Source organism: Paramisgurnus dabryanus, chromosome 7 (assembly GCF_030506205.2).
Source record: "Paramisgurnus dabryanus chromosome 7, PD_genome_1.1, whole genome shotgun sequence".
Classification (NCBI taxonomy): Eukaryota; Metazoa; Chordata; class Actinopteri; order Cypriniformes; family Cobitidae; genus Paramisgurnus; species Paramisgurnus dabryanus.
Window position 1 is genome coordinate 22,579,364 of NC_133343.1, and position 24,818 is coordinate 22,604,181.

A 24,818-nucleotide genomic window follows, 5' to 3' on the forward strand; every position below is an offset into this window, starting at 1 on the left:
ACCAAGAGGCGCATGCGTCATGATGCATTGTATGACAAAGCTCCGCGTTCAAAAGAGTATGTGCGCGTGATGCGTCTCTTGGTTGTTCGTGCATCTGGTTTGTGCATTGTATGACAAAGCTCCGCGTTCAAAAGAATATGTGCGCGTGACGCGTCTCTTGGTTGTTCGTGCATCTGGTTTGTGCATTGTATGACAAAGCTCCGCGTTCAAAAGAATATGTGCGCGTGACGCGTCTCTTGGTTGTTCGTGCATCTGGTTTGTGTGTGAGTGTGTGTGTGTGTGTATGTGTGTGTGTGTGTGTGTGTGTGTGGGTGTGTGTGTGTGTGTGTGTGTGTGTGTGTGGGTGGGTGGGTGTGTGCGCGCGCACCTGCATCCGTACATGAAAGAGCCACACTTCAATCGGTCTACTCTGTACAGCATTAAAAACCTCCTGCTCGCGATCAAACCCGGGCGGGGCTCCTGGTGGTCTGACTGCATTTCATTACGTTGAATTATTTTAACGCGTTAATGATTAATTAATGAATAGCATGAGTTAACACGTTAATCTTGCCACCCCTAATATTTATATTTGATTTTTGTGTAATATTAAGCTACACTTGTCAAAATGACTGGCAGTACCTGGCCCAGGATGACCCTGTGTTATTATTCGTTTTGAGAGGCTCTTATCATTTTTACTGCATATATTTTACTTCAATACTTCAAACAAACCAAAATAATATAACTTTATTCAGTCCAAATGTAAAATTACATTTATTCAAAAGATCATTAAAATGAATAGCCTACAGGTTTTAAAGGCACCTATACTGTTTAAGTCAAAGCCAGCTAAGTTATTATTATTATCATTTGTCCAAGAATTGTAGAAAAAATACACAAACTGAAAATACAGAAAAATGTAGCAATTGATTAAAAATGTATTCATGTGATTTTATACATTAATGTTGTGAAATAAATGAATCCTTAATAACCGTAATAACCGTACAACCGTGATTATTTATCAGACTATAACCGTACCATCAAAATCTATAATCGCTGCATCCCTAGTTATGACTTAATATCGTCGGTCCGTATTTTGTTGTTTTCACATCTGTGGCAAACGGTCGCAAAGTTGCTCGTGACCAAACAACATTGTGTTAGGCGGCGTCAAACGGAACCTTCACAGAGGGTGTGCTAAGGACGTCGGCAATTTGGCAAAAGATGGTAAGCTGTTTTAAACAACTTTGAAGAAATGTGGATGTTAACTTCAGGTGTGCTCGACTTTTAAGCAGCATGTGTGTGGAAACGTCCGTAAACAGTGTGGGGGTAAACGCGTCACCTGTATAAAAACGTTCTGATTGGCCCGATCTGTCTGACGTCGTCCGTTCTAAATGCCGGTAATCCTATATTTTTCGTTCACACATAGTGCTTACCGGTACATTACTGGTAATCTTACAACCTGTCTTACTGGTAAATTGGGAGCACTGATTTACCGGAAAAATTCTGTTCACACATGACATGTTAACTGCAATTTACCAGTAAATTACCAGTAAAGACTGTATGTGTGAAAGGGACTATTGTTGACTGTCCCCCACTCAAAAAAGAATGCAAAAGGAGACCTTGCCTTGTAAGCAGTAGGACCAAAGCTTTGGAACGGTCTCCCCCTGTATATTCACCAGGCTTCATGATGGGAGGTTTCAGTCCCAGCTGAAAACATACTTCTTCAGTCTGGCCTTATGAGGCAGGGACAGTTTGATTTTTGGGGATCTTATCATTTGGCTTTTGTTTTATTTGTTTATGTATCTTATTGTCAGTTTTTGTGTACCATATTTCTGTACCTTTACAGGATTTTGATTTGTGAAGCACTTTGGGTAAAAGTGCACTTAAATGTGCTATATAAATAAATAAAGTTAAAAGACATGGAGATCTATGCTTACACTTCATCATCACAGTTCCTGGGCTTCTCCATTCTGTATCCCTGAGGCAGTTTCTCATAGAGTTCAGCACAGGTCATCCCACAATATGGTGTCCCACCTTCAGTAGGACACATTTATAACATAAGCGTCATCTTCATCAATCATCTCTAACAGATACAGACTGAAACTTGTGTCATGAATACAAGCAGTACATACTATAGTGAGGATTGAAAACTAATACATGCAAACTTACCTAAACTTACAATTTCCCAGAGAAGAACACCAAAAGACCAACTGAAACAGAAAACTCAGTTATTTATCATTTAAATTAAAACTTTTATATTGATTTTAGATTAATTAAGATTAAGGTTTGGTGAGGTCACATCCTCAAATATTTTGGGTATGACAGTTCTTAATGCCTAAAGTATGACTGCATTAACTGTACAATCTAAACTAAATGTGACCCGTGCTGGCTTAATGACTCGGAATGTGCAGTGTCTAATTTTGAACTAAAGGCAAAAGAAAGTATACATTTTGGTCAAAATTGAGGTTTTCATAAAAATAATGTCCTAGCGATCCCAATGTCCTAAATCAAAGATGTGTGTCCATCCACATGCGTGTGACATTTTGGTTTGAGAGTTATTAAAGGATAATTCCGGTATTTAACACTTTGAGTCTCATTTCTGGTTTGTTTTGGATGAACTACAGTGATGGACACTGAAATTTTGACAATGGGTTGTGTCTTGACTTTTTCACTCATTTAGAGGCATCTCTTGACTGGTTCAGAATGGAAGTCAATGACCATGCACAAACATGTCATTAAAACAACACTTAACGTTCATTTTCAAAACTGTGCTACTCACCGAGTGGTTCGTTGTGTTCATTGATGATTACAAACAAGTTGTGTAGCGAAATACAGTTTCTGTTGTGTTTTATTTGGCATTTTGTAAAATTCCATTGACTTCTCTTGGAAGACTCATTGCTCGCTGATATATCACTCCGCCGCCGGGAAACGGAAAAGGGTTCTGTTTACATGTTGTTGTAGTTTTTCGCTCTGTTTCTCTCAGAAGAAATTTTTCCCATATTTGATGGCTCAGTGACCGGCTTTAGGTTAAAAGTTGAGCTCGATTGCGACTGTCTATACGCTAGACACCGAGCGTACTTGTATGGCAAAGTGGTTGTCGCCATCAAGTGGTCCGGAGTGTGCTAACGCTTCAGACTCAAATATAGAGCGGAAGTATATACGCGGTTGTGAGGTATCTGAAAAAAATAGTTCCACTATAGCAAATAACATGGATTGAAATCATACATTGCGCCAATATATTTGTTTTTAATCATCAACGAACACCACAAACCACTCGGTGAGTAGTACAGTTTTGAAAATGATCGTTAAGTGTTGTTTTAATGACATGTTTGTGCATGGTCATTGACTTCTATTCTGAAGCAGTCAAGAGACGCTTCTAAACCAGTCAAAAAGTCAAGACACGACCCATTGTCAAAATTTCTGTGTCCATCACTGTAGTTCATCCAAAACAAACCAGAAATGAGACTCAAAGTGTTAAATACCGGAATTATCCTTTAAGAGAGATAAAGTTCGGCACCTGATTGATGTTATTAAGAAAGTTATTAAGAGCCATTAGACATGAAAACGATCTTCCTCACACTGACTTACAGATCCCCAGTATATACACATATACACAGAATTACAGATTAAAAAATATCTGTTGTGACAAGAATAAATGTAGATATAATCTGCTATGTTTTAAGTGAATGTTGGGAAAAAATATCTCATGTGTAACATTATATTAGATCCTTGCATTAGAGTAGATCTTCAAACAATCAAAGAAAGAAAAAGTTAAACATATTTTTTTCCTATAGTATATTGTTTTTGACTTTGTGTGTGCCAAATCTATTAGTTTCTCAGTGATTTTAAGGTATGGAGGCTGTGTTTTTTTAACCTTCAAAAATGTTTCTCAAAATTGACTTTATCAACTTTAAACAGGTGTAGCTCTGTCATTTTTTTGTCAGATTCCAACAAATCATAAATCATTTATAGAGAATGTCAAAATGTAAATAACAAATTTTTGCTCATTCTGACTCATTTTGCCAGCACGAGTCACAAATTCTCGAATAGGTTACATAATTAGGATACACATGCTGAAGACGTACTACTTTTACTAAAATTGTTAGATATACATGCAGGATAAGACTAATGTCTGAGTCAGACAGTTTGACTATGTATTGTTTTTAAGTAGATAAAAATAGTCAGTTTTGACAAGCATACTGTGGTCTTGTGGAACTGGCTACTCTAATTTTGAGCTTCCCGGTTTATGTTATCAGTTCCTTCCTGCTTTTTTATCAGTTGCCCATAAAAAAACTGTGAAGGATGACATGCTTGTTGTTTTGGATTGAAACAATTGGATACAACTGCATTAATTTCAAATGTTTTATTAAAAATCTAGTTATTTACTGTATTCCTAATTTCTCCCCAAAATGCTGATCAGAATTTTCACTCTTTTTATAAGGTGTCTGATGTGCTGAGCATATTCTGTCTGTCTTTGTCTAACAGTACAGTATACTGACAACAACAAACACCAGAATTGCATAGACTGCACTTACACGTCACTCTTTGTGGTGTAGACACTGTAGTTTAATGATTCGATGGCCATCCATCGCACAGGCAGCCTTCCCTGAGACAGAACAAGAAACAACAGATTAAACATTTAATTTTAGCCACATTATTTGAAATCAAAATCTTATGCAAAAATTGAATAAAAGTGAACGTAGATACACTATAAGAAAAAATGGTTTAACAAAATGGTACCTAGAGCTGGCAATGGGGCATTACCCTTTAAAAATGGTATGTGGACTATTTAGGTAAAGATATACATTTGGTACCAATTTGTACCTCTGATGTACCAATATAAACTCTTGCAAAAGAGCTGTACATTTTGAAAGTTTCCTAATCTCAGTAACACTTGATAATTTTTTTCTGACAATATACACTACATTGCTGTGCAAAGGGCAAACACTACACATTTTGTGTTAAAGTCCGTGTGAAGTCAGAAATTAAACATGTTCTCAGTTTGTCACACCAAAAAAAATGTGTTAATAACCACCCAGCCAAATTTGAATGACGAAAAACCCAAGTAAATAAAATAATTTATAAAAAAAAAATATTGGACAAAAAGGCAAGATTCTCTGAAAGTAAAATGGTACCAAACTAACAACCCTGCCAACCTCTGTCAACTACCAGTTGCTTCTGTTCTCTTTTCGGCTAGCGGCACTACAGCAAAACCATCTTACTTTACCGCAAGGGTAAGTAACGCAACCAATACGAAGCAGCTGTTCAAAACTTTCCACTTCGTCCCACTCCCGCTCCACCCACTTCCTCATTGTCAGCTGAAGACTTTGCTAACTTTATAACCAATAAAGTTTTTTTTTTAGTTACTTAAATTCTCTCCATTTACCCCACCACCTGCTCCCTTGACCCAATTCCTTCCCATCTCTTACAAGCCATTTCAGACACTCACACCGACACTCACACCGACACTCACACCGACACTCACACCGACAGACACACCTCCCATAGCCTTTGACACTTTTGACACACTTTGTCAACCATCAGATCCTACTTGCCACCCTATCATCGCTAGGGATCACAGCTTCAATAGATCCTTCAGTGTGAAGGGGCATGCTGTCCACAGCTCACCAGATGGTCACTGGGGTCCCTCAGGGATCAGTGCTTGGTCCACTCCTTTTCTCCATCTACACAATATCCCTAGGACCTATCATACAGGAACATGGCTTCTCCTACCCCTGCTATGCTTCTTCTCATTTCCCCCAGATGATCCCACCATAGCAGCACACATTACAGCCTGCCTAGTAGAAATCTCGGCCTGGATGAAGAAACAACACCTCGGAGCTGCTTGTACTTGCGGCACAAACCAAGATACAGCACGACCTATCCATTTAACTTGGCAACACCTGCTCCCTCGACCCAATTCCTTCCCATCTCTTACAAGCCATTTCAGACACTCACACCGACATTCACACCTCCCATAAACACCTCCAGGCAGCCTTTGACACTTTTGTTACACTTTGTCAACCATCAGATCCTACTTGCCACCCTTTCATCGCTAGGGTTCACGGCTTCAATAGATCCTTCAGTGTGAAGGGGCATGCTTGTCCACAGCTCACCAGATGGTCACTGGGGTCCCTCAGGGATCAGTGCTTGGTCCACTCCTTTTCTCCATCTACACAATATCCCTAGGACCTATCATGCAGGAACATGGCTTCTCCTACCACTGCTATGCTTCTTCTCATTTCCCCCAGATGATCCCCCCATAGCAGCACACATTACAGCCTGCTTAGCAGACATCTCGGCTTGGATGAAGAAACAACACCTCGGAGCTGCTTGTACTTGCGGCACAACCCAAGATACAGCACGACCTATCCATTTAACTTGGCAACACAACCATTACTCCTTCCGAAACTGCCAGAAACCTCGGTGTAGCTTTTAATGTCCTTCACTGATTACAATGCAAAGACAGTGTGACCATGTTGATTTGTGATATACAATATCTGAAAGATATGCACAATTCCTGATCAAGGCCCTGGTAATCTCTAAGCTCGACTACTGCAATGCTCTCCTTGCTGGCCTTCCTGCAAACCACTGTAACTGGTTCAAAATGCAGCAGCTCTTCATCTCTCTTCTAACATTTTGTTTTAGAAAACTATTTTCACATTTTGTACAACCCAATTTATTGCGTTCAGTTAAAATCACAGCTAAATGGTAGCTGTTGTTCTCATAACACAGTCTTGTGGGTTACAAACTACAGGTACATTATTACTATATTCTTTATCTACTATCAAAAATTTCATCTTATTGCAGTCCTCACCATGGTCTTTTTGACATACACTTCTTCCCCACGCGAGAGGCCAAAATCAGCAATTTTTGAAACTAGATTGTCTCCAACAAGCACATTCCTGGCCGCCAAATCTCTGTGGATAAACTAGTGATACACAAGCAAAATAATTAATAGACACACTGTTTGAATTGTCTCAAAAAGGATTTAGTGATGTTAACATGTAATAATGCATTTCCATGTTCTACAAATGATATTTATACCTGTTTGTCACTAAGATAATGCATGCCAGTTGCAACATCAGCAGCAAATTGCAAGAGCTGCTGTGAGGTGAGCGTGGATGCAGTTCCATGTTCCTTTGCAAAGGCTGGATCGGTCTCTAGGACGCGACTCTTTCTTAGAAAGTCCAAGAGATTACCAAAAGGTGCAAACTCGATGGCAATGTAAAGGTAACCTGTGAATAAGAGAAGCTATCACACATCTTTTAAAATGACATGTTTGGCAAAATTTGGCTTGCAAGCCCAATTCTCTGACCATTAGGCCACAACTGCCACCAAACATATGCATGATGCATATGTTGTGCTATGGGGTAATGTATTACAATTTCATAATCTGGAGTACTGGCATTGCCAGTAGATGGCAGACTCACCTTTGTTCTCACAAGCTCCAATGAGATTAATTATATTGGGATGCTGTCCGAGTTTACACAGGACCTCTAATTCACCAGCAAAGTCCCGATGGTCATTCTCTGAGGCGAACTCTGTAAGGGCACATAACAGACACACAAAAACTCAATGATGTAAAACAGACCCTGGATAACAATGTGGTTGCCCTATGGCTTGTGGTCTTACCCTTGAGCATCTTAATAGCCGCACTAATTTTTATCCCGTCTTTTTTGACCATGGCCTTGATGACCTGACCAAAATTCCCTTCTCCGATAACGTCCTCAAACTTTATGTCGTCCCATTCCAGTATGGGATAGGTGAGGGGCTCAGGGGAGGGTTTTGGCCGTCGGGTCAGCGTGAGAGTTCCTGAGTTGAACTGTAAGATAGTTTCTTCTCCCTAGTACATTGAATTTTATACTTTATATTAATTCACTTAACAATGCACCATAAAATATATGAATGCATTTGCACTGTATAACAAAAAAATTTATTTAAATAAAATTTAAATTTTAATGATTTATTTTAAGGAATAACGAAACACACCTTTACTTTAAGATATTTCATTAAATAGTAGGGGGGGGGCAAAATTAGTATTAAGAGACTTTTTGGTTGTCAATCTCTGGTTGTGAAGTACTGAACACCTGTGTTACTCTGCAAGGGCACTTATGTAGACTTAAAGGGACACTCCACTTTCTTGAGAATATGCTCATTTTCCAGCTCCCCTAGAGTTAAACATTTATTTTTTACCGTTTTGTAATCCATTCAGCTGATCTCTGGGTCTGGCTGTACCACTTTTAGCATAGCTTAGCACAATCCATTGAATATGATTAGGCCATTAGCATTGCGCAAAAAATAACCAAAGAGTTTCGATATTTTTACTATTTAAAACTTGTCTCTTCTGTAGTTACATCATGTACTATGCGATTTTTTAGGCAGATATGGCTAGGAACTATACTCTCATTCTGGGGTAATAATTAAGGACTTTGCTGCAATAACATGGCTGCAGTAGGCGCAATGATATTACGCAATGCCCGAAAATAGTCCCCTTCTATTGAAAATTACCAAGGGGACTATTTTCAGGTGCTGCCTAATATCATTGCGCCTGCTGCAGCCATGGTACGGCAGCAAAGTCCTTGATTATTACGCCAGAATGAGAGTATAGTTCCTAGTCATATCTGCCTAGAAAATCATAATTAAAAAATTTTTGTCAGTCTAAGTACACAATGTAACTAAGGGCCAAGTTTTAAATAGGAAAAATATCGAAACTATTTGGTTATTTTTTAGCGAGATGCTAATGGTCTAATCAGATTCAATGGATTATGCTAAGCTATGCTAAAAGTGGTAGCGCCAGACCTGGAGATCAGCTGAACAGTAAAAAGCAATTGTGTCCCTTTAAGAGAAACTGACATTATACATCCATTAAAAACAAACAAGTTGCTTGAAAGTCATACATTTTAAATGTGACTTAAGGGTCCAGCAGTGTCAAGTAATTTTGGGACCACAGTATAAACAAGAAGAGTAAATAAAAATATAATAAACACTCACCGATCCAGACTGATAGGTAAACGTTCGTTTTCGTTTTAGGACGGATTTACGTATGTAAAAGAGAGCCAGTAGAGCCAAAAGGATGGTCATACAGGTCACAGCTACAGACCCAACCACAGCCCACAGTAGCTGATGCTCCTCAGCCATTGGCCTACCAACTTGCTGAGTGGTGGGAATAAAGCTAGCAATTTCTGAGTGACATAAAAACAAACCACATTCAGAAGAGTTTCTTTTGCATACACATAGTGTGAAGTATCTTATATTATAATACAATACAACCATACACTCTTAAACAGTTACCCAATGCTTCTCCTACTGACTCTCTCTGGTCTCTTACCGTTTCCTAGCGTCCTGGCTTCAACAAATGTGCTCCATTCCCCTGGCGCCTTGGAGAAAGCCCTCACCCTAAACTGGTACAAGGTGCTTTCGTTGAGGGATGTCACATCCATTGTAGTTTTGTTACCATGATCTGTATCCACCCAACGGTGAAAGTTGTCCCGGCCTACTGGCTGGTATTCAATGCTGTATTTGACAATACCACCATTGGGGTCCTCAGGGGGTTGCCAGCGCAGCCTGACAGCACTTATGGACAAAGCGTCTGCTTGAACTTGCCGTGGAGAAGAAGGGCCTGAAATGAAATCAAAAGTAATTGTATTGGGTCACACACAATTTTGGGTCACTTATTCTCAATTAATATTTTTTACACATTATATAGTAATAGTAAACTCTTTAAAATTGTGGAATAACACAAATGTTACCATGACAACGATTCTGTGACTAAAACAATCCAATATAAAGCATACTATATTTTAGTTCCCATCTATGGACTCTTATTGGTTGTTTTTTCTTCATTAATGGGCCCAAGTAAAAAACTTCTTTGTGATGAAGTTATTTTTGAAGGCACAATTATATTTTTCGCATAACTTTTTCAGATATATTGTATATATTCAGATCAAAAGGTTTTTAACATCATGTAAAGATGTAAGTCAAGTGACCATGTCTTAGCAACAGTCAAAAACGCAGAAGGAAACAAATACAACCACATTGTTAAAAACCACTGAGATGTCTAATATTCACATCCTATGGCAGGGTCATGTAAGATTTCTGTTACCCTGCTTATAGATGTGGATATGGTATGGCCTTGAGGGGGGCCCATGGCTGCCACAGTTTACCAGCACTACGACCACTTGGTAGTCCCTGTGGTACTCCAGGTTGTATAGCTTGGTGGAGAGCACATTAATCAAGGTGGTTTCCTCCCACAGCTTCTCTTCATGTGATCCGTAGAGCTGCACTAAAAAGCCAGTGGCCTCGCGCGATCTGCCAATAACGGACCACCTGATGGTGGCGTTACGGCCCTCCACCGAGCTGGAATCAATCTCCGGCCTAGCTGTGGGCTCTAGCGACACAGAATACGGGTCATTCTTCTTATGCACATTCTTAAGACCCGATCATATGTCTTTTATATAGATAAAATATTAACGTTTCTAAAGATTCAATTATGGGGGGTCCCCTAGCTAAGCCTGCCCCCGTCATTATAGGTCGCTGTGATTTCACAAAGTAAGATGTGATCCAGGATCAACGTTTTAAATAAATAAAACCCAAATTACCCTTAACTCAAACCCTAATAATTTTACCCCTCAAATTAGTGTGAAATAATCGTTTAAGAATAATTTTTTAAAAGCCCCTAACCCAATACTTAATTTAACAATCTATCAATTCCTTTAGAAAACAGTGTGAGGCGCACTTGAGATTTTACAGACAGAAATCTTTTGGATTAGTTTATTCGCGAAATGGTACAAATAATGGACAGTATCGCTTTGTGGCAGCGGAGCACGAGAATTTTAAATTCATGTAGTATTTTAATTTTAATAAAAACCAGGGGACCCCCCTAATTTATATTTTTGTGCTATATAAGGGGTCCTTCAATACTTAACCCTGGAGAACCCACGGGGTCCAATTTGCTCAATAGAATAAATCTGTTTTTGCATTTTCCTGGGTTCTCCAGGTTTAAAAGAGGGCCGGGACCACCCCAGCCCCCCTCAATTCGAACACTGTAAGTAAGATTTATACTGTAAGAAAGATTTGTTGGTTTAACTTAAAAAAGTAAGTTGCATTAAAATGTTGATTTAATTCAACTTAAAAATATAAGTTATCTCAAAAAGTTGAGTATGTTGTGTCAACTAATATTTTTAAGTTGAAATTAACAAATTTTCTTAAAGAGCACCTATTTTGTTGATAAAACAATGTTATTTTGTGTATTTGGTATAATACAATGTGTTTGAGTGGTTTATGGTTAAAAAAACACATTATTTTCCACATACCGTACATTTTTCTATCTCCAGATTTCTTTCTCTTCCTGAAACGCACATATTTTGTAGAAAACTCATAGATTTGAAAAGCGCTGTGTCCCTGATTGGCCAGCTTATCTGTATGTTGTGATTGGCCTGAATACCTCTGACGTCCGCTGTAAATGTGACGCTTCTTCGCATGTTTGAAAGATTCGGTCACAGTGCAATGCTAACAGGAGTTAATTTACAGACTGTGAGTCCAAAGCGAGAGGAATTATGATAATGTCGGTTTTGTCTACATCAACAATCCCGGGAAGTAAACTGTTGCCTACAATCCGTGTGTTTGTTGTAGTCTTTACTTTGGATTTACTTTGGAGACGATAACTCACGTCATCGTTTACTTTGGGGTTTGTACCTTTTTCATATCGTTAACATGTACTAATAAACACTTACACATCAAAAGAAATATAAAATTGTGAATCGGACAATAGGTGCTCTCTAGGGCAACAAGGTAACTTACTTTTTAAGTTAAACCAAATTTTTATTAACAGTGACAGCTAATACCATCCAAACCTGTTTTCTGATCATTCACTCATTAATGTTCTAGTTGGTTGTGACTTACCTGGACAGTCAGTCTCCATTAATGCCTCTGGACCCAAAGGACCCTTTCCTCCATCCCCAGGTCGAGTGAGTTGTAAACGCACAAGGTATTTGGTGGAGGGCTTCAGGTTCATCAGTGTGATGGGATCGCTGCTGTAAACTTAAACATAGTAGAATAGCACAGATTTTACATATCATGACATGTTTAGGGACCAATTTTTATTCAGATTTTATTCAAATCTCTCACCTATGATGGAAGACCAGGAGTCCATTGGATCCATTGGCTTGTAAAACAACTTAGTGGAAATAATGGGACCATCACCGGCGTAAGTGTCTATATTTGGCTCTACCACCAGCTGTTTGCTGCTCTTCTTCAGAAGTTTAGGAGCAGTGGTTGGATAGGGTGGCTCTAGTTCACAATAAAGTCACAATTTTAAGAAGAGAAAATCTTTGTTAAAGTGATACTACTACTTTGAAATAAGTATTTTTTGCACCTTTCACAGTTAATGTAAACTTGCGAGAGTCCTGCCCTCCGTTGGTGGAGACGCGACATTCCCATACACCATTGTGCTCTGCAGACAAGCGTGCAATCTCAAAAATAGCAGTGCTTTTTTTTGAGTCCATAGTAGTGTGGGATGCCTAAAAAAAAGTAAAAGACATTGTTTTAAAAATAGGACATATTTCATGAAATAAGAAAAAGTGTTACAGAAAGTATTATAGTTGACTCTCTAAAGCTTTTGGATAAAAGCATCTGCCAAATGCATAAATGTAATAGTTGCTTTAGTTGTTTTTTACTTTTCACCATAAGTCCACAAGTGTAGCATTTTTGCTTTAAACTTCTTTTACTTCTGTTTCACCTTAAGCACAGTGCTTTCCAGCTTGCGTAGCTCAATGCTCATGTGGCTGGGAAGAGGATGGCCTGTGGCAGAACATGTAATCTTATGGCTGGAGTTCAGGTTCCCCTCTAGGTTATTGGCCATGTCTAAAATCTCTGGTGCAAGATCTAAGAAAAAGAAAAATGAAAGCGCTACAGGACATAGCGAAACAAATATGATTTGTTGACTTTAGAGCTGATGGACATAGATTTAAAGTCACCTGATTTCTCACAATTTTGTCCTCTCCAACCTGTAGGACACTGGCAGCCACTAAAGTGATTGCATTTCCCTTTGTTCTTGCAGTTGCAAGTTAAAAGACAATCAGCTCCATACATCCCCTCAGGACAGGCTATAGAAATAAAAAAGAGCATTGACAGGTGAATGGGTCTACTTTGTATATTATATAACACTGGATGGAGACCGTAGTGTGAGGATTTAGAAATGTTTTCGTAACTCTACTGAGACGTGAGAACAGATGGTAAGAACGGTAAGAAATATTTATGTTGGGTAAGATTGATGGTTGTTGAATTGTTACTGGCAGATCCCAGCAGCACCTGTTTAAACTTCATATTCAGAACTGTATCCCATCTGAAAAGTCTAAGTTGTACTCTTTATGGATGACATGGCAGGGATGTTTGTTATTTAAAGTGATCATATGTTAAACTTACGTTTGTGACAGCGATGTCCATGCCAGCCGCTGGCACAGGAACAACCGTAAGGATCGATGAGACAGAAACTTAAGCCCTGGCAACCATTATCTGATTTACAGGATTCCTGGCAGTTCCGACCAAACATTCCTTCACGACAGGCTGCAAGTCCAAAATGTAAAAAAATGTTATTCATTAAAACTATTAAATACATAGCCAAAGTTGGTACATATATATGGAAGCCCGTTTCCGCCATGTTGTAAAAAAGTAATAAAATAAAATTCTGACTTTGTATCTCAAAATTCTGAGATGCAAATTCAGAATTCTGAGATGCAAAGTCAGTGATTTGCATATCAGAATTCTGACTTTGCATCTCAGAATTCTGACTTTGTATCTAAGAGTTTTAAGATACAAAGTCAGAATTTTATTTAATTTTTTTACAACATGGTGGAAACGGGCATCCATACAGATATGTCCATTATGCAATTTGAAATGTAATAATATATATATATATATATATATATATATATATATATATAAATTTGTTTTACATTTATTTTTTTACTTTTGACGCGATTTAAAAGAATCTGTTATTTGGTAGAAACTAGTCAAATTAGTTACAATTAAGATGTTAGCATCTTCAAAAACTACAAATAAAACTACACAAGAGGAAAAATAAATCTGAATAGATCCATATGGTTTGGGCCAACCATAAATATGACCGCATATATCAATCTAAACAATTTTTACCTAGGTATCTGTACCTGAATATACTGTACAAACTAGGACCTTTTTAAAGGGTACTGTCCCAGTGCAGCCCAGTCACACAAAATTACATTCCTATAGTCACGTAATTTTGTATTCTTTTTCGTGATACTGTCACAAATTTCCGCGTTTTTTCGTATCATGAATTTCTGTTTATGTGTCATTGTCACGTATTGGTTACTCAACTCTTTTGTCCTAATTTCTTACCATTTTCGCTTCGGTTTAGGGGTTAGATTTACATAAAATGACATCCTTACCCAAACCCAACTCCAACCCTAACGCCAGGCAACAATGGTTTAAAATTTAGAAAATATAAAAAAATTAATCTGAAAAAAAAATAGTATAAACCAATACTTAAAGTGACATCCTGCAAACACCAAATCTAACCCTAAACCGAAGCGACAATGGTTTGAAAATAGGAAAAAGCAGTAACCAATACATGACAATAACACATAACAGATATTCGTGATACGATCACGAAAAAATTTGAAAATTCATAACAGTATCATGAAAATATCAAAAAAATACGTGACTATAGGTACATAAGTTTGTAAGACTGGGTAGCCCAATCACAGTTTTTATATTTTTTTTCTGACAGTGTACTGTATTATATCAACATTTAATCCATTATAAATTGTGTAGATTGTACACAAATCTCTAAAATGTAAATATGTAAAGACTCAAAGACAACTCAAAATGCATTGTCCCACCTGTCTCACAGCGCATTCCCATAAAACCTGGAGGACAAACACAGTCCCCATTTTTATCATGGCACACACCCCCATTCAAGCACTCTGGGCAATCCTTATCACAGTCTGAGCCCCATTTGTTATTTGGGCATTCTGGAGAATAAAAAAGACATCGGAAATAATGTAAGATGTAGGATACAATATTCCATGTGATGCATATCTTAAAACAGTGATATGACACTGTTGATGTTACCGCGAATGATGAGACGCATCCAGGCGCTAAGGAGAGGACTGTCTCCAACATAGCCAGCACCGTAGATCCCAGCATGGGTTTCATCAACTTTCTCTAGCTCCAGAACTGCTGTGTTGTTTTGAACGTCAGCTATTGGAGTCATGTAGTAATAGTTACCTGAAAAATAGAATATATTGCTTGTAAAATCTGTTTACTGAGATGCAAAATACATTTAACATGCATACTGTATACATTATTCCTATCAACTAATTCTCAGATCAGTTGCCAGATAAGGGTAACAGAATTTGCAACCTGGTAACTGCTAAGATGGAAAGTAGTACTGTTTCTGAACTTTAAATATGTTAATGTCAATGAAAACTACAAATCAAATTTAAAATCTGTTCTTTGCTACACAACTATTAATTTAATCGTTGACAGTTACCATTGAATTTCCATTGAATGTCTCGTCTTTCTGATCCAAGGACCTCCATGGTTAGATGCACCTTTTCACCTTTACTGGCCGTCATAGTGATCATCATAGGTCGAAAATGACCTTGTAATACATAACAACATTATTCTATTAAATACCAATCCCAATTTATAATCATAATTTTAAAAAAACAGAGTAGTTTGTTAAATATATAAACAAATTTTCAGTCAAAACACATAGAATCAGCTTTTTTGTTGCTGTCCTTTTCATACCTTTACCATTGTTGTTTATTAGTGTAACATTGGCAAGGTGGTCCGATCCTCGTTTTGAGTGACAGAAAAAAAAACCAATGTGGTCAAAGCCTGCAAATCCAGTGGCCACCACTTCTTTAGCCTGTGGCCTCTCCACATTTAAATTAGGTGGATTAACCAGACGAACAATGCTGTTGTCTTTCTTGATGTTCAGCTGAATGCCATCGGCGTCACGCTCACCAGAGATACAGGAGATGCGAAAATGAGGAGCAGACGTGGCCCTGTTGGAGGTCATGGTTAGATCCATGACAGCATCTGAGAGTGAACACAGTTCATTATGATATATATATCAGTATGTATATCAACGACAAAGACACCAACAAAAATGTTTCTTCGAAATTACTGGAGAAAAAACAGTGTAACATCTTCAGACATTATATATGTTTTGGCATAAAAGCATCTACGAAATGTATAAATGTTGAATGTAAGTGCCACAATACCAAAAGTGAGTCACAAGTGAGTACATTTTTGCTTTGACACATTTCCCTTTGGCTTTCTGCTGCTTCATGCCATTCCCAACACAAGAACAATGAAACAGGAAGCAAAGAGCATCCAAAATCATCTCTAGGTATGCATTCCACCAAAACAGGCATACTTTTCAAACCCATGTGTTGCACAAAATTACCATGTCACTGCACTGCATATTAAACAATCAACATATTTTTTAAAAAAACTTTACTGTCTTTAGTAAAAAATGGTTCATAGCCGTTAGGCCCTTTTTACAGTTTTTCTGAATTGGTAAAACACTAAACCCCAATCTCTGAACCAAATTCATAGTGGCCTAAACCCATTTGTCAAATCATGCACTCTTTTTGCAAAACACTAAACACAAACTTCTCACTAAAACACACATTTCAGACTGCAACGCACTTGTTTTATAAATGCTAAACACAGGCAGGCAAAAGTTGAACACAACTACAACACTGTTATCATCGAGTAAACACAACAACTCAAAATTCTACACACTTTTATCTAATGGTATTTTTTACCGATTGTGTGGATTGTAAACAGTCTGAGAGGCAGTCTAAAGAGTATGAGGAAGAAAAGGACACCAGAGACGATGCAATTGGCAAAATTTGCAGTTGGATTGCTGACTTTTTACAAAATACAAGTGCTGCTTACAGTAATATTGAAAACGTACTATTACTTGCAGTACTTACAGTAAAGTATTCGCTATATTCACTGAACTAAACTTGTGATTACAGTAATAGAGATTTTTTTAACAGTATTTGTCAAATATGTTGTTATGTACAATAAACATGTCTTTTTCTGTAAGCAGATGTCCTGGATGTTGTGTTTCCATTTTTTAAGGTAGTGTCTAATGGATGCTTTGTAGTGTTTTATATTATAGACTTATTTGTTTATGATTTGAAAGCTTAGTTTGATTTTGAGTACAAGTGAAATGGTTTAGAAGGAATTGTTTGATTTTGCCTCAGGAGTTCTGTAAATTTTGTTTGAAATTGGGATTTGTGTTTAAGGTTTTGAGAAAATGAGTGATGGTTTCAAAAAATGTGTTTTAGCAATTCAGAAAAACTGTAAAAGTACACATTTGCACCAGAAGAGTTCATATAAGTAGTCTACCTCAGGTACATACTGTATATATATCCCCAGTGACAGATCCATTTTTTACCTTTTTTGGCACAAGACTGAGACCTAAAAAATAATAATTTGACAATAATATAACAATGTCAGATTTGAGCTACAAAACTGATACGCAGAAAAACTGACATAAGGAAATAACATTCAATCTTTAAGGTGGCACAGGGGAGAGGATAACAAGAAATCACACGAGGAAGTGGTAAAGGATGCGATTTAAGCCCCGGTGTCCAAAGCGCAACAGTCTTGCTCCATAAACAACAACTTGGAGCAGAGGCGTCATGCCCATTCAAACTGAGGGGGCACCTGCCCCCTTGGTTTTTTTGAGCCAATGGATTTTGCATCCAACCTCAAAATCAAATAAGCGTCCATTAATCTGTTATTTGACTTTTAATCTGTTTAATATGCACAATATTATACATTCTGTGCTGCATCCTTGTCACTTTTCGGAGATTTTCGCCGTTTTGATAGTGTTCTGATCATGTTACATTACTTTTATTCTGGCGGCAGCTGGCGCTGCAGTCAGAGCGCAGTCGCAGACGTCATCAGCGTCTGGCCGCGCTCACGAGTAGTGGTGGGCGATACTGCAAAATTTGGTATCGATCCGATACCAAATACATATAGGGTCAGTATTGCCGATTCCGATACCAATCCGATACTTTTTACTTAAAAAAATATGTCTGTGTAGGGGAGAGCAGTATGTCATTATTTCTGAGGTGAATGAATTATCAATTCTTTAGGCTTTTTTTATTAAAGTAATGAAGTCCACAAAATTATTAGTTATAAGGAACTGTAGAATTAATTTGTTACAACCTTTTTTTTAAAAAAAAAAGAATAACAAAAATCACTCCCTTTTTTCTGGTTTTAAAAGCAAATGAAATAAAGTGCACACAATTATTACTTTTTACACGTATCAAATTACAGTATTATTATTTAGAGCCGTAAAATAGCTCCACACAACGCTTCTCCTCCTCTCTGCCATCCTGATCTCTCACTCAGTTCGCTGCTCCTCGGCGCGTTGTGTCAGTGAGTCACGTGACGACACAACAACGAATCACAGCAGGAGGGGAAGGAGTTGCAAAGTGGGCCAGGTTTTGAAAGCAGAGTTTGCTCAGGATTGTAGAGGTAGAAGACATGAGCAAAGTATAATGAACGTAGAGGAGAGATATTTAAATTGAAGTATCGATTCAATTACAATTGTATCGATCTGATACCAATACCTGTGTTGGCATCGATACTATCGATATTTAGATCGATCCGCCCACCCCTACTCACGAGCTCTCTGCTGTTGCTGGCTTGCTGCTGCATTTGGCTATCTGATGAATTAAAACGTGTTAGAAACGCTCACAACATTTCAAAACCCCAGTACGGTAATGTGTAGTTAACCTTCTCTGTGTAGAAAATGTATGGTTTTAAATGTGACCGTCTCAACGTTATATTAGTAGAGATTCATCTTCTTGGCACAATGCCAAAGTTCACCAGAGTTCACGCGGGCGCGGAATCTCACATGCTTACATGAGGTAAAATGTAATGCAAAAATTTAATCCGTTCCTCTAATAATTTTATCTAAACATATTTTTTTAAATCATTATTGAACATTAAACTCAATCACGTGGCTATAGCTTATGTCATTTTCGTTGTTTATATACTTTATGGATTTAAAATTACATTAATTTTATATGATAATGTAGTTGTTGTGCAAAATGCATTAATGACACAATTAAACAAGCCATTAAGACTTAAATAAATAAAACATGCCGTTTCAGATGTAAATATGATGCAAATGTGTCATTATTCCGATTGGATATTTGATATTAAAGTTAGTCATCAATCTTATTTTGGAGGTTTTTACATGAAAGCAGGGGTTTTCAGATTGTTAGAAATGTAAGTGCCATGGAAAAGACTGAAAGCTCTATAATATTTCGTTTGATGTCTGTGTATGCACAAATTTCTGTGAGCTGTTGACACTGTGCCCCCTTAAAAAAAATTGGTGCATGACGCCCCTGACTTGGAGGGTACCCCCTGCTGAAAAAACCAGCTTAAACCAGCCTAAGCTGGTTGGCTGGTTTTAGCTGGTTTAAGATGGAAATAGCTGGTTTTAGCTGGTCTCCCAGCCTGGTCAAGGTGGTCTCCCAGGCTGGCCAGGCTGGTCAAGCTGGTCTCCCAGGCTGGCCAGGATGGTCAAGCTGGTCTCCCAGGCTGGTCAAGCAGGTCTCCCAGGCTGGTCAAACTGGTCCCCCAGGCTGGCCAGGCTGGTCAAACTGGTCTCCCAGCCTGGCCAGGCTGGTATTACGGCTGGTCAAGCTGGTCTCCCAGCCTGGTCAAGGTGGTCCCCCAGGCAGGCCAGGCTGGTCAAGCTGGTCTCCCAGCCTGGCCAGGCTGGTATTATGGCTGTTCAAGCTGGTCTCCCAGCCTGGTCAAGGTGGTCCCCCAGGCTGGCCAGGCTGGTCAAGCTGGTCTACCAGCCTGGCCAGGCTGGTATTATGGCTGTTCAAGCTGGTCTCCCTGCCTGGTCAAGCTGGTCTCCCAACCTGGCCAGGCTGGTATTATGGCTGGTCAAGCTGGTCTCCCAGCCTGGATGGTCAAGCTGGTCTCCTAGCCTGGCCAGCTTAAACCAGCTAAGACAAGCCAGCCTGACCACCAATCAGGCATGACCAACCTTCAACATTGAAATTTGGTTGAAATAACCTCAGTTGTTTTTTCAACATTGATACAATGTTGAAACAACGGTGAATGGTAAACGATTGCAAAAGGTTAATACAATGCTTAAAAATCAACGTTGAAATTTGGTTGAAATAATGCCAGTACGGTGAATGGTAAACGGTTGTTTTATGACATTTTTATTTGTGAATCCTTTAGATAAAAATTTAAAACTCATTTAATGAAAATACTTATATTTTTAAAATTTAACAAAAGTAATTGATCAAGTTAAAAATATATTAGACACATGCAAATAAATCATCTTTGTATCTTTATTTTTCCCTTTCAAAACAAGTGACTTTTTGGTAAATATTTTTCTAGGTTGCTCATATTATATAATGTTTAAGAAGCTAAAAATATTTTATGTATACTATTTGATTGATTTTAACACTGGTGGGGCATGTGATTTCCATATGAATTCAGGAGATGGATTAGGCTGGATAATTTTTTTCTAAGCATTATTATGGTTGTTTTATTTTTATTATATTTTCATCACAATGTCTAAAATATAACATTTAAAATATACATTTTAAGAATACCAATAATAATATAATAACATCCAACCTTTTATCGGCTTTCTTTACGGTGCCACAGACAGCTCCCTTTTGTAAGCAAAACATGCCCATGCAGGCCCACTGTGGGGTATACTGTGGGACAGTGTGGGCAGGGCAAACTCACACCACATCCCAAATGGGCCCCCAAATTATCATTGGTTGTTATTATCTTAGCAGATAATTTTCTTTTGATGTTTGTTGTTGTTGTTAAATCCAAAACCAGTTACTACACTTTTATTATAATAAAACCATATTTTTATTTTTATTTTTTTTAAGCTCTGTCCATTAAGAACAAAATGTGCATGCATGCTTATGAAATAATTGAACCCACCCCCGGGTGAAGATCTAAAAAGCTATGTTTTAAAAGCACAATATTTCTGTTTATTTTAATACAAGAAATATTTATTGTTCTAATTTTCAGTTCAGTCTGGACGTGGGACATCTTTTTTACCATCTTTATTGTTTTTTTTTTACATGTTGTCTTTTGTTATGTGTTAATAGCTATGGTTATTAGTCATGTTCGACTTCATGCAGCACTGCGAGAACCGACATCATACGTTGATGACGTCAATGTATCGCGAGAGCGAGTCAAGAAATTACACTCTCGCGGTACATTGACGTTAAAAACCTGTCAGCGTAGCAAGAAGTCGAACACACGTATTTGCGGGCGCGCGCCTCCGTCCTCGTGAGTTCAAAGTGGATTTTAACCGTTTACCTCAGACGACAGTTTTCATTTCTATGGCAAATTCTAAGGTAAGTTTTTATTAATTCCTGGTTAAGTCATTAAAATAAGTTCACAGTTATGTTTATTTTGTTTTTAGTAACAGTTAATTCGATATGACTAAAATATTCTGAACTTTAATGTTGACTGTTGATGCAGTGGTTTGACTGAGCTCGTGACGCATCTGAGCTAGTGTAGTGCAGATCTTTTATTTGTCTTTACCTTCTATAAAAATGTGTTATCCTCGTTCTTCAAATTTATTTGACATTGTTTAGTTAATTATAACGCAAGTTATTTCAATGTAGGGTTTGACGCGTAAATGTAAGGTTATTTAACTTACAGTACGGGCACACAGTTTACAGTAGCCTGTTAAAACGGTTAAGAATTTAAACAGAAGCCATCAATTCTGGATTAATAACTATTGTATATTTATGTTCACTTTTCTTTACAGGCCACTTTCTTGTTGTGTTTTGATGTTTTCCATTGGCTGAAGAGTAAGTATTACTTTGTGTTTATATTTGCATCCAAAACATAAGTGCTCAAAAAGTGCATATCTGGTTTATTATTGTCATTAGGAAAATATAAGAAAATCATTTAGGATACAATGGTTATTGTTCAGCACAGCAATTCATTTCTTTTGTATGTCACTATTCCTTTTACAGTATGTAGGCTTACATATTTCAAACCCTTACAAAAGTTAATTCATAGTTCAGAGTGGATGTTGACACAAGTTTAAGAGAGGCTTCAAATTGACATATAAAATTGGTCTTTGTGGTGGTGTACATAACAGCATTTTTAGTATCTTTATGTATTATGGTTTTAATCATAATTTTTTAAATGATGGCTATGTCCATGAGCTACCACCCACCATTGTAACGCACCACCAAGCTAGCATGTTGTAATAGAAATCAATAATTTACAATTTATTTTTGAAGCATCTCCCCTACAACATTACAATGCATTTAGTATCTGTTTTGTATTCAGATCAAATTCTACTATCATAATAACTAAGATGCAGTGTTTTGTATTTCACAATTTATATTTTCTTTTGAAAAGGGGCCATGACTTGTTTTTTATTGTAGGCAGATTACCATGCAATTTGAAGAAGTGTGATAAAATACACAGAGGTGAAGTCATGTGTCTTTCCAGATGCCCAAATCTGTTTTGCTCAAAAAGTAATGAAGTGACAGTGTACCATGAGAAAAAATTTAAACATTCTTTATTTCTTTCAAAGTTGTACTTGGGCCACAGTTTTTTGTATTTCTAACCAAAACATACATTTATGATTGTTTACTAATGAAATATGTTTTTCTTTTTCTGAACTTTATCAAATGCAATGATAGCTAAGATGAGCCTGAAGAGGAGATTTGGGAAGTCTTTGCTTTGCCAGATCACCTGTGGTAAGTTTGTAAAACATATATTAAAAATAGGACCAGAACATCTCCTAATCAAATTTTTTTTGATCAGGTCAAGATGTTTTCTAACAAGATGCCTTGTTGGTCTGGGCGAGTTTGAAGTCTTTCACAGACAGTGCAGAAGGTCTGGAGTCCATCTTAGCTTTTATTGGTAAGTGACTGCACAAAAGGCTGTTTGACCCACACGTAAAGCAACCAGTCAATGTTTGCTCTCTTCAGCATCTCTGGGGGGGGGGGGGTTTAAATTATTTTACTTTACTCAGTACTTAGTTGAAGCACCTTTTGAAGTAGCAGTTACAGCCTCAGGTCTTTTTGGGACACAGCAATCTTTGCAACTCCTGGATTGATTTGTAACCAAAGCGATCAGAAGCACCATTCACTTCTATAGTATTCTTTTAGCCTACTATGGAAGTCAATGGTGCTTCCGGTCAGTTTGGTTACAGACATTCCTCAAAATATCTTCATATGTTTATGCGAACCCATCAGCAACCATCAAGAGAAATTGGAGGCAGCTGAGCTAAATTGCAGATATTGATGCAAATGATCTGAATATGTATAATGTAAATATAATATTGCAGTTTTCTTTTTTCATACATTTGCAGAAGTTTCTAAAATTCAGTTTTTACTTTGTCATGGGGTATGTATTGAAGATTTATGAGGAAAATATCTAAACAATTACAGTATCATGCAACCACCTTAAAATTTAAATGTGAAAGGGGTCTACCCTGAATACTTTCTGAATGCAGTAGGTGATCTTGATTGAAGCTTATTGTCACCTTTGTAAACACAACAGCTTTTTTCCTTCATCAGATGGCTATGCTATGTTTCTAGACAGACTATTAAAGAACACACACACACCCTGATGTGCAATAAGATTTTTTTATACATGGGCTAAAAATGCATAATTTTTGGAAAATGAAATAACTTTGTTTTCTCTTTAGATGCTGTCATCAGGTTTTAAGTACAGTATGAGCCAGAATGGAAGGGTGTTGGTGGCCATAAGAAGACTGTGAGCTAAACCTACAACAAAATTCATATTTGCAGTTTTCCTAGAATATTTGTTTCTATTCAGATGAATAAAATTACTTTTAAATATTATTTTGTTTTCATATTTTATGTTTTTATTCTGTATTTGAAATATTCCACTTCTGCACCACTAACTGGAAACCTAACTGTTTGAAAGAAAGATCAATTTTAACAGCTGCTTTTATGTTTATTTAGAAAGGGTAGGCACATGCCATCATTCAAATTCAAACTACTTAAGGTGTTTAGTTTTATGGATGGGGTTGTACTGTAGGTAATGAGCAGCAAATTGCATTCTTGTAATAATTACACTAAAAACATGATATGTACAGCAAATCATTTGGTGAGTATTGAAATGTTAAGTAAAAATCTATATTTAGTGTTAAAAAGTGTGTTAAAACTGCGTCGCGATATCAACCTTGATTCACCTTTACTGAAAGTGTGACGTTAAAACAACATTGAAATGTTGTGAAATCAACATTGAAACAACGTTGTGAAGTCAACTTTGATTCACTTTGCAAAACCAAAAGGTAATTCAACGTTGGTACCTGACGTTGATTCAACGTTGAAATGCCGGCTGAGAAGCTAAGACCAGCCTAAACCAGCTAAAACCAGCCTGGCCAGCTAAGACCAGCTAAAACCAACCTGGCCAACTAAGACCAGCTAAAACCAGCCTGGCCAGCTTTAACCAGCCTGGCCAGCTTAAACCAGCCTGACCAGCTAAAACCAGCCTGACCAGCTAAAACCAGCTTAAACCAGCTAAGACCATCTTAAACCAGCCTGGCCAGCTTAAACCAGCTAAAACCAGCCTGACCAGCTAAAGCCAGCCTGACCAGCTAAGACCAGCCATCCTGACCAGCCAAGACCAGCCTGACCAGCTAAAACCAGCCTGACCAGCTAAAAAAAGTCGCCAAAACCCCTCTTAAACCAGCATGATACACCAGCTATGACCAGGCTGGGAGACCAGGTAAAACCAGCTTGACCAGCTTAAGCTGGTTTTAGCTG

The 24,818-nt window shown here is 37.7% G+C and overlaps 1 protein-coding gene and 1 long non-coding RNA gene across 3 annotated transcripts in view; one reads left to right on the forward strand and one right to left on the reverse strand.

Annotated features, from left to right (window-relative positions):
• tie1 (tyrosine kinase with immunoglobulin-like and EGF-like domains 1) overlaps window positions 1-24,818 on the reverse strand; it is a 32,369-nt gene that overhangs the window by 7,011 nt on the left and 540 nt on the right. Inside the window, exons 2-21 of one of the 2 annotated variants that reach the window (XM_065265019.2) lie at window positions 15,766-16,059; window positions 15,506-15,616; window positions 15,085-15,240; window positions 14,853-14,984; window positions 13,399-13,539; window positions 12,951-13,079; window positions 12,713-12,858; window positions 12,350-12,494; window positions 12,103-12,264; window positions 11,878-12,015; window positions 10,079-10,363; window positions 9,305-9,595; window positions 8,968-9,158; window positions 7,609-7,819; window positions 7,407-7,517; window positions 7,021-7,211; window positions 6,791-6,904; window positions 4,509-4,579; window positions 2,143-2,183; window positions 1,911-2,007 (exon numbers count right to left, since the gene is read on the reverse strand). In XM_065265019.2, coding sequence (XP_065121091.2) covers window positions 1,911-2,007; window positions 2,143-2,183; window positions 4,509-4,579; window positions 6,791-6,904; window positions 7,021-7,211; window positions 7,407-7,517; window positions 7,609-7,819; window positions 8,968-9,158; window positions 9,305-9,595; window positions 10,079-10,363; window positions 11,878-12,015; window positions 12,103-12,264; window positions 12,350-12,494; window positions 12,713-12,858; window positions 12,951-13,079; window positions 13,399-13,539; window positions 14,853-14,984; window positions 15,085-15,240; window positions 15,506-15,616; window positions 15,766-16,059 — 3,157 coding nt within the window. The remainder of the gene's footprint in view (window positions 1-1,910; window positions 2,008-2,142; window positions 2,184-4,508; window positions 4,580-6,790; window positions 6,905-7,020; window positions 7,212-7,406; window positions 7,518-7,608; window positions 7,820-8,967; window positions 9,159-9,304; window positions 9,596-10,078; window positions 10,364-11,877; window positions 12,016-12,102; window positions 12,265-12,349; window positions 12,495-12,712; window positions 12,859-12,950; window positions 13,080-13,398; window positions 13,540-14,852; window positions 14,985-15,084; window positions 15,241-15,505; window positions 15,617-15,765; window positions 16,060-24,818) is intronic. The other variant, XM_065265022.2, reaches the window with a different exon arrangement.
• Window positions 19,442-23,888, forward strand: LOC135757949 (uncharacterized). Its single transcript, XR_010536374.2, has 5 exons — window positions 19,442-21,407; window positions 21,827-21,869; window positions 22,719-22,775; window positions 22,843-22,941; window positions 23,732-23,888. It is a non-coding gene; the product is annotated as an uncharacterized lncRNA (long non-coding RNA).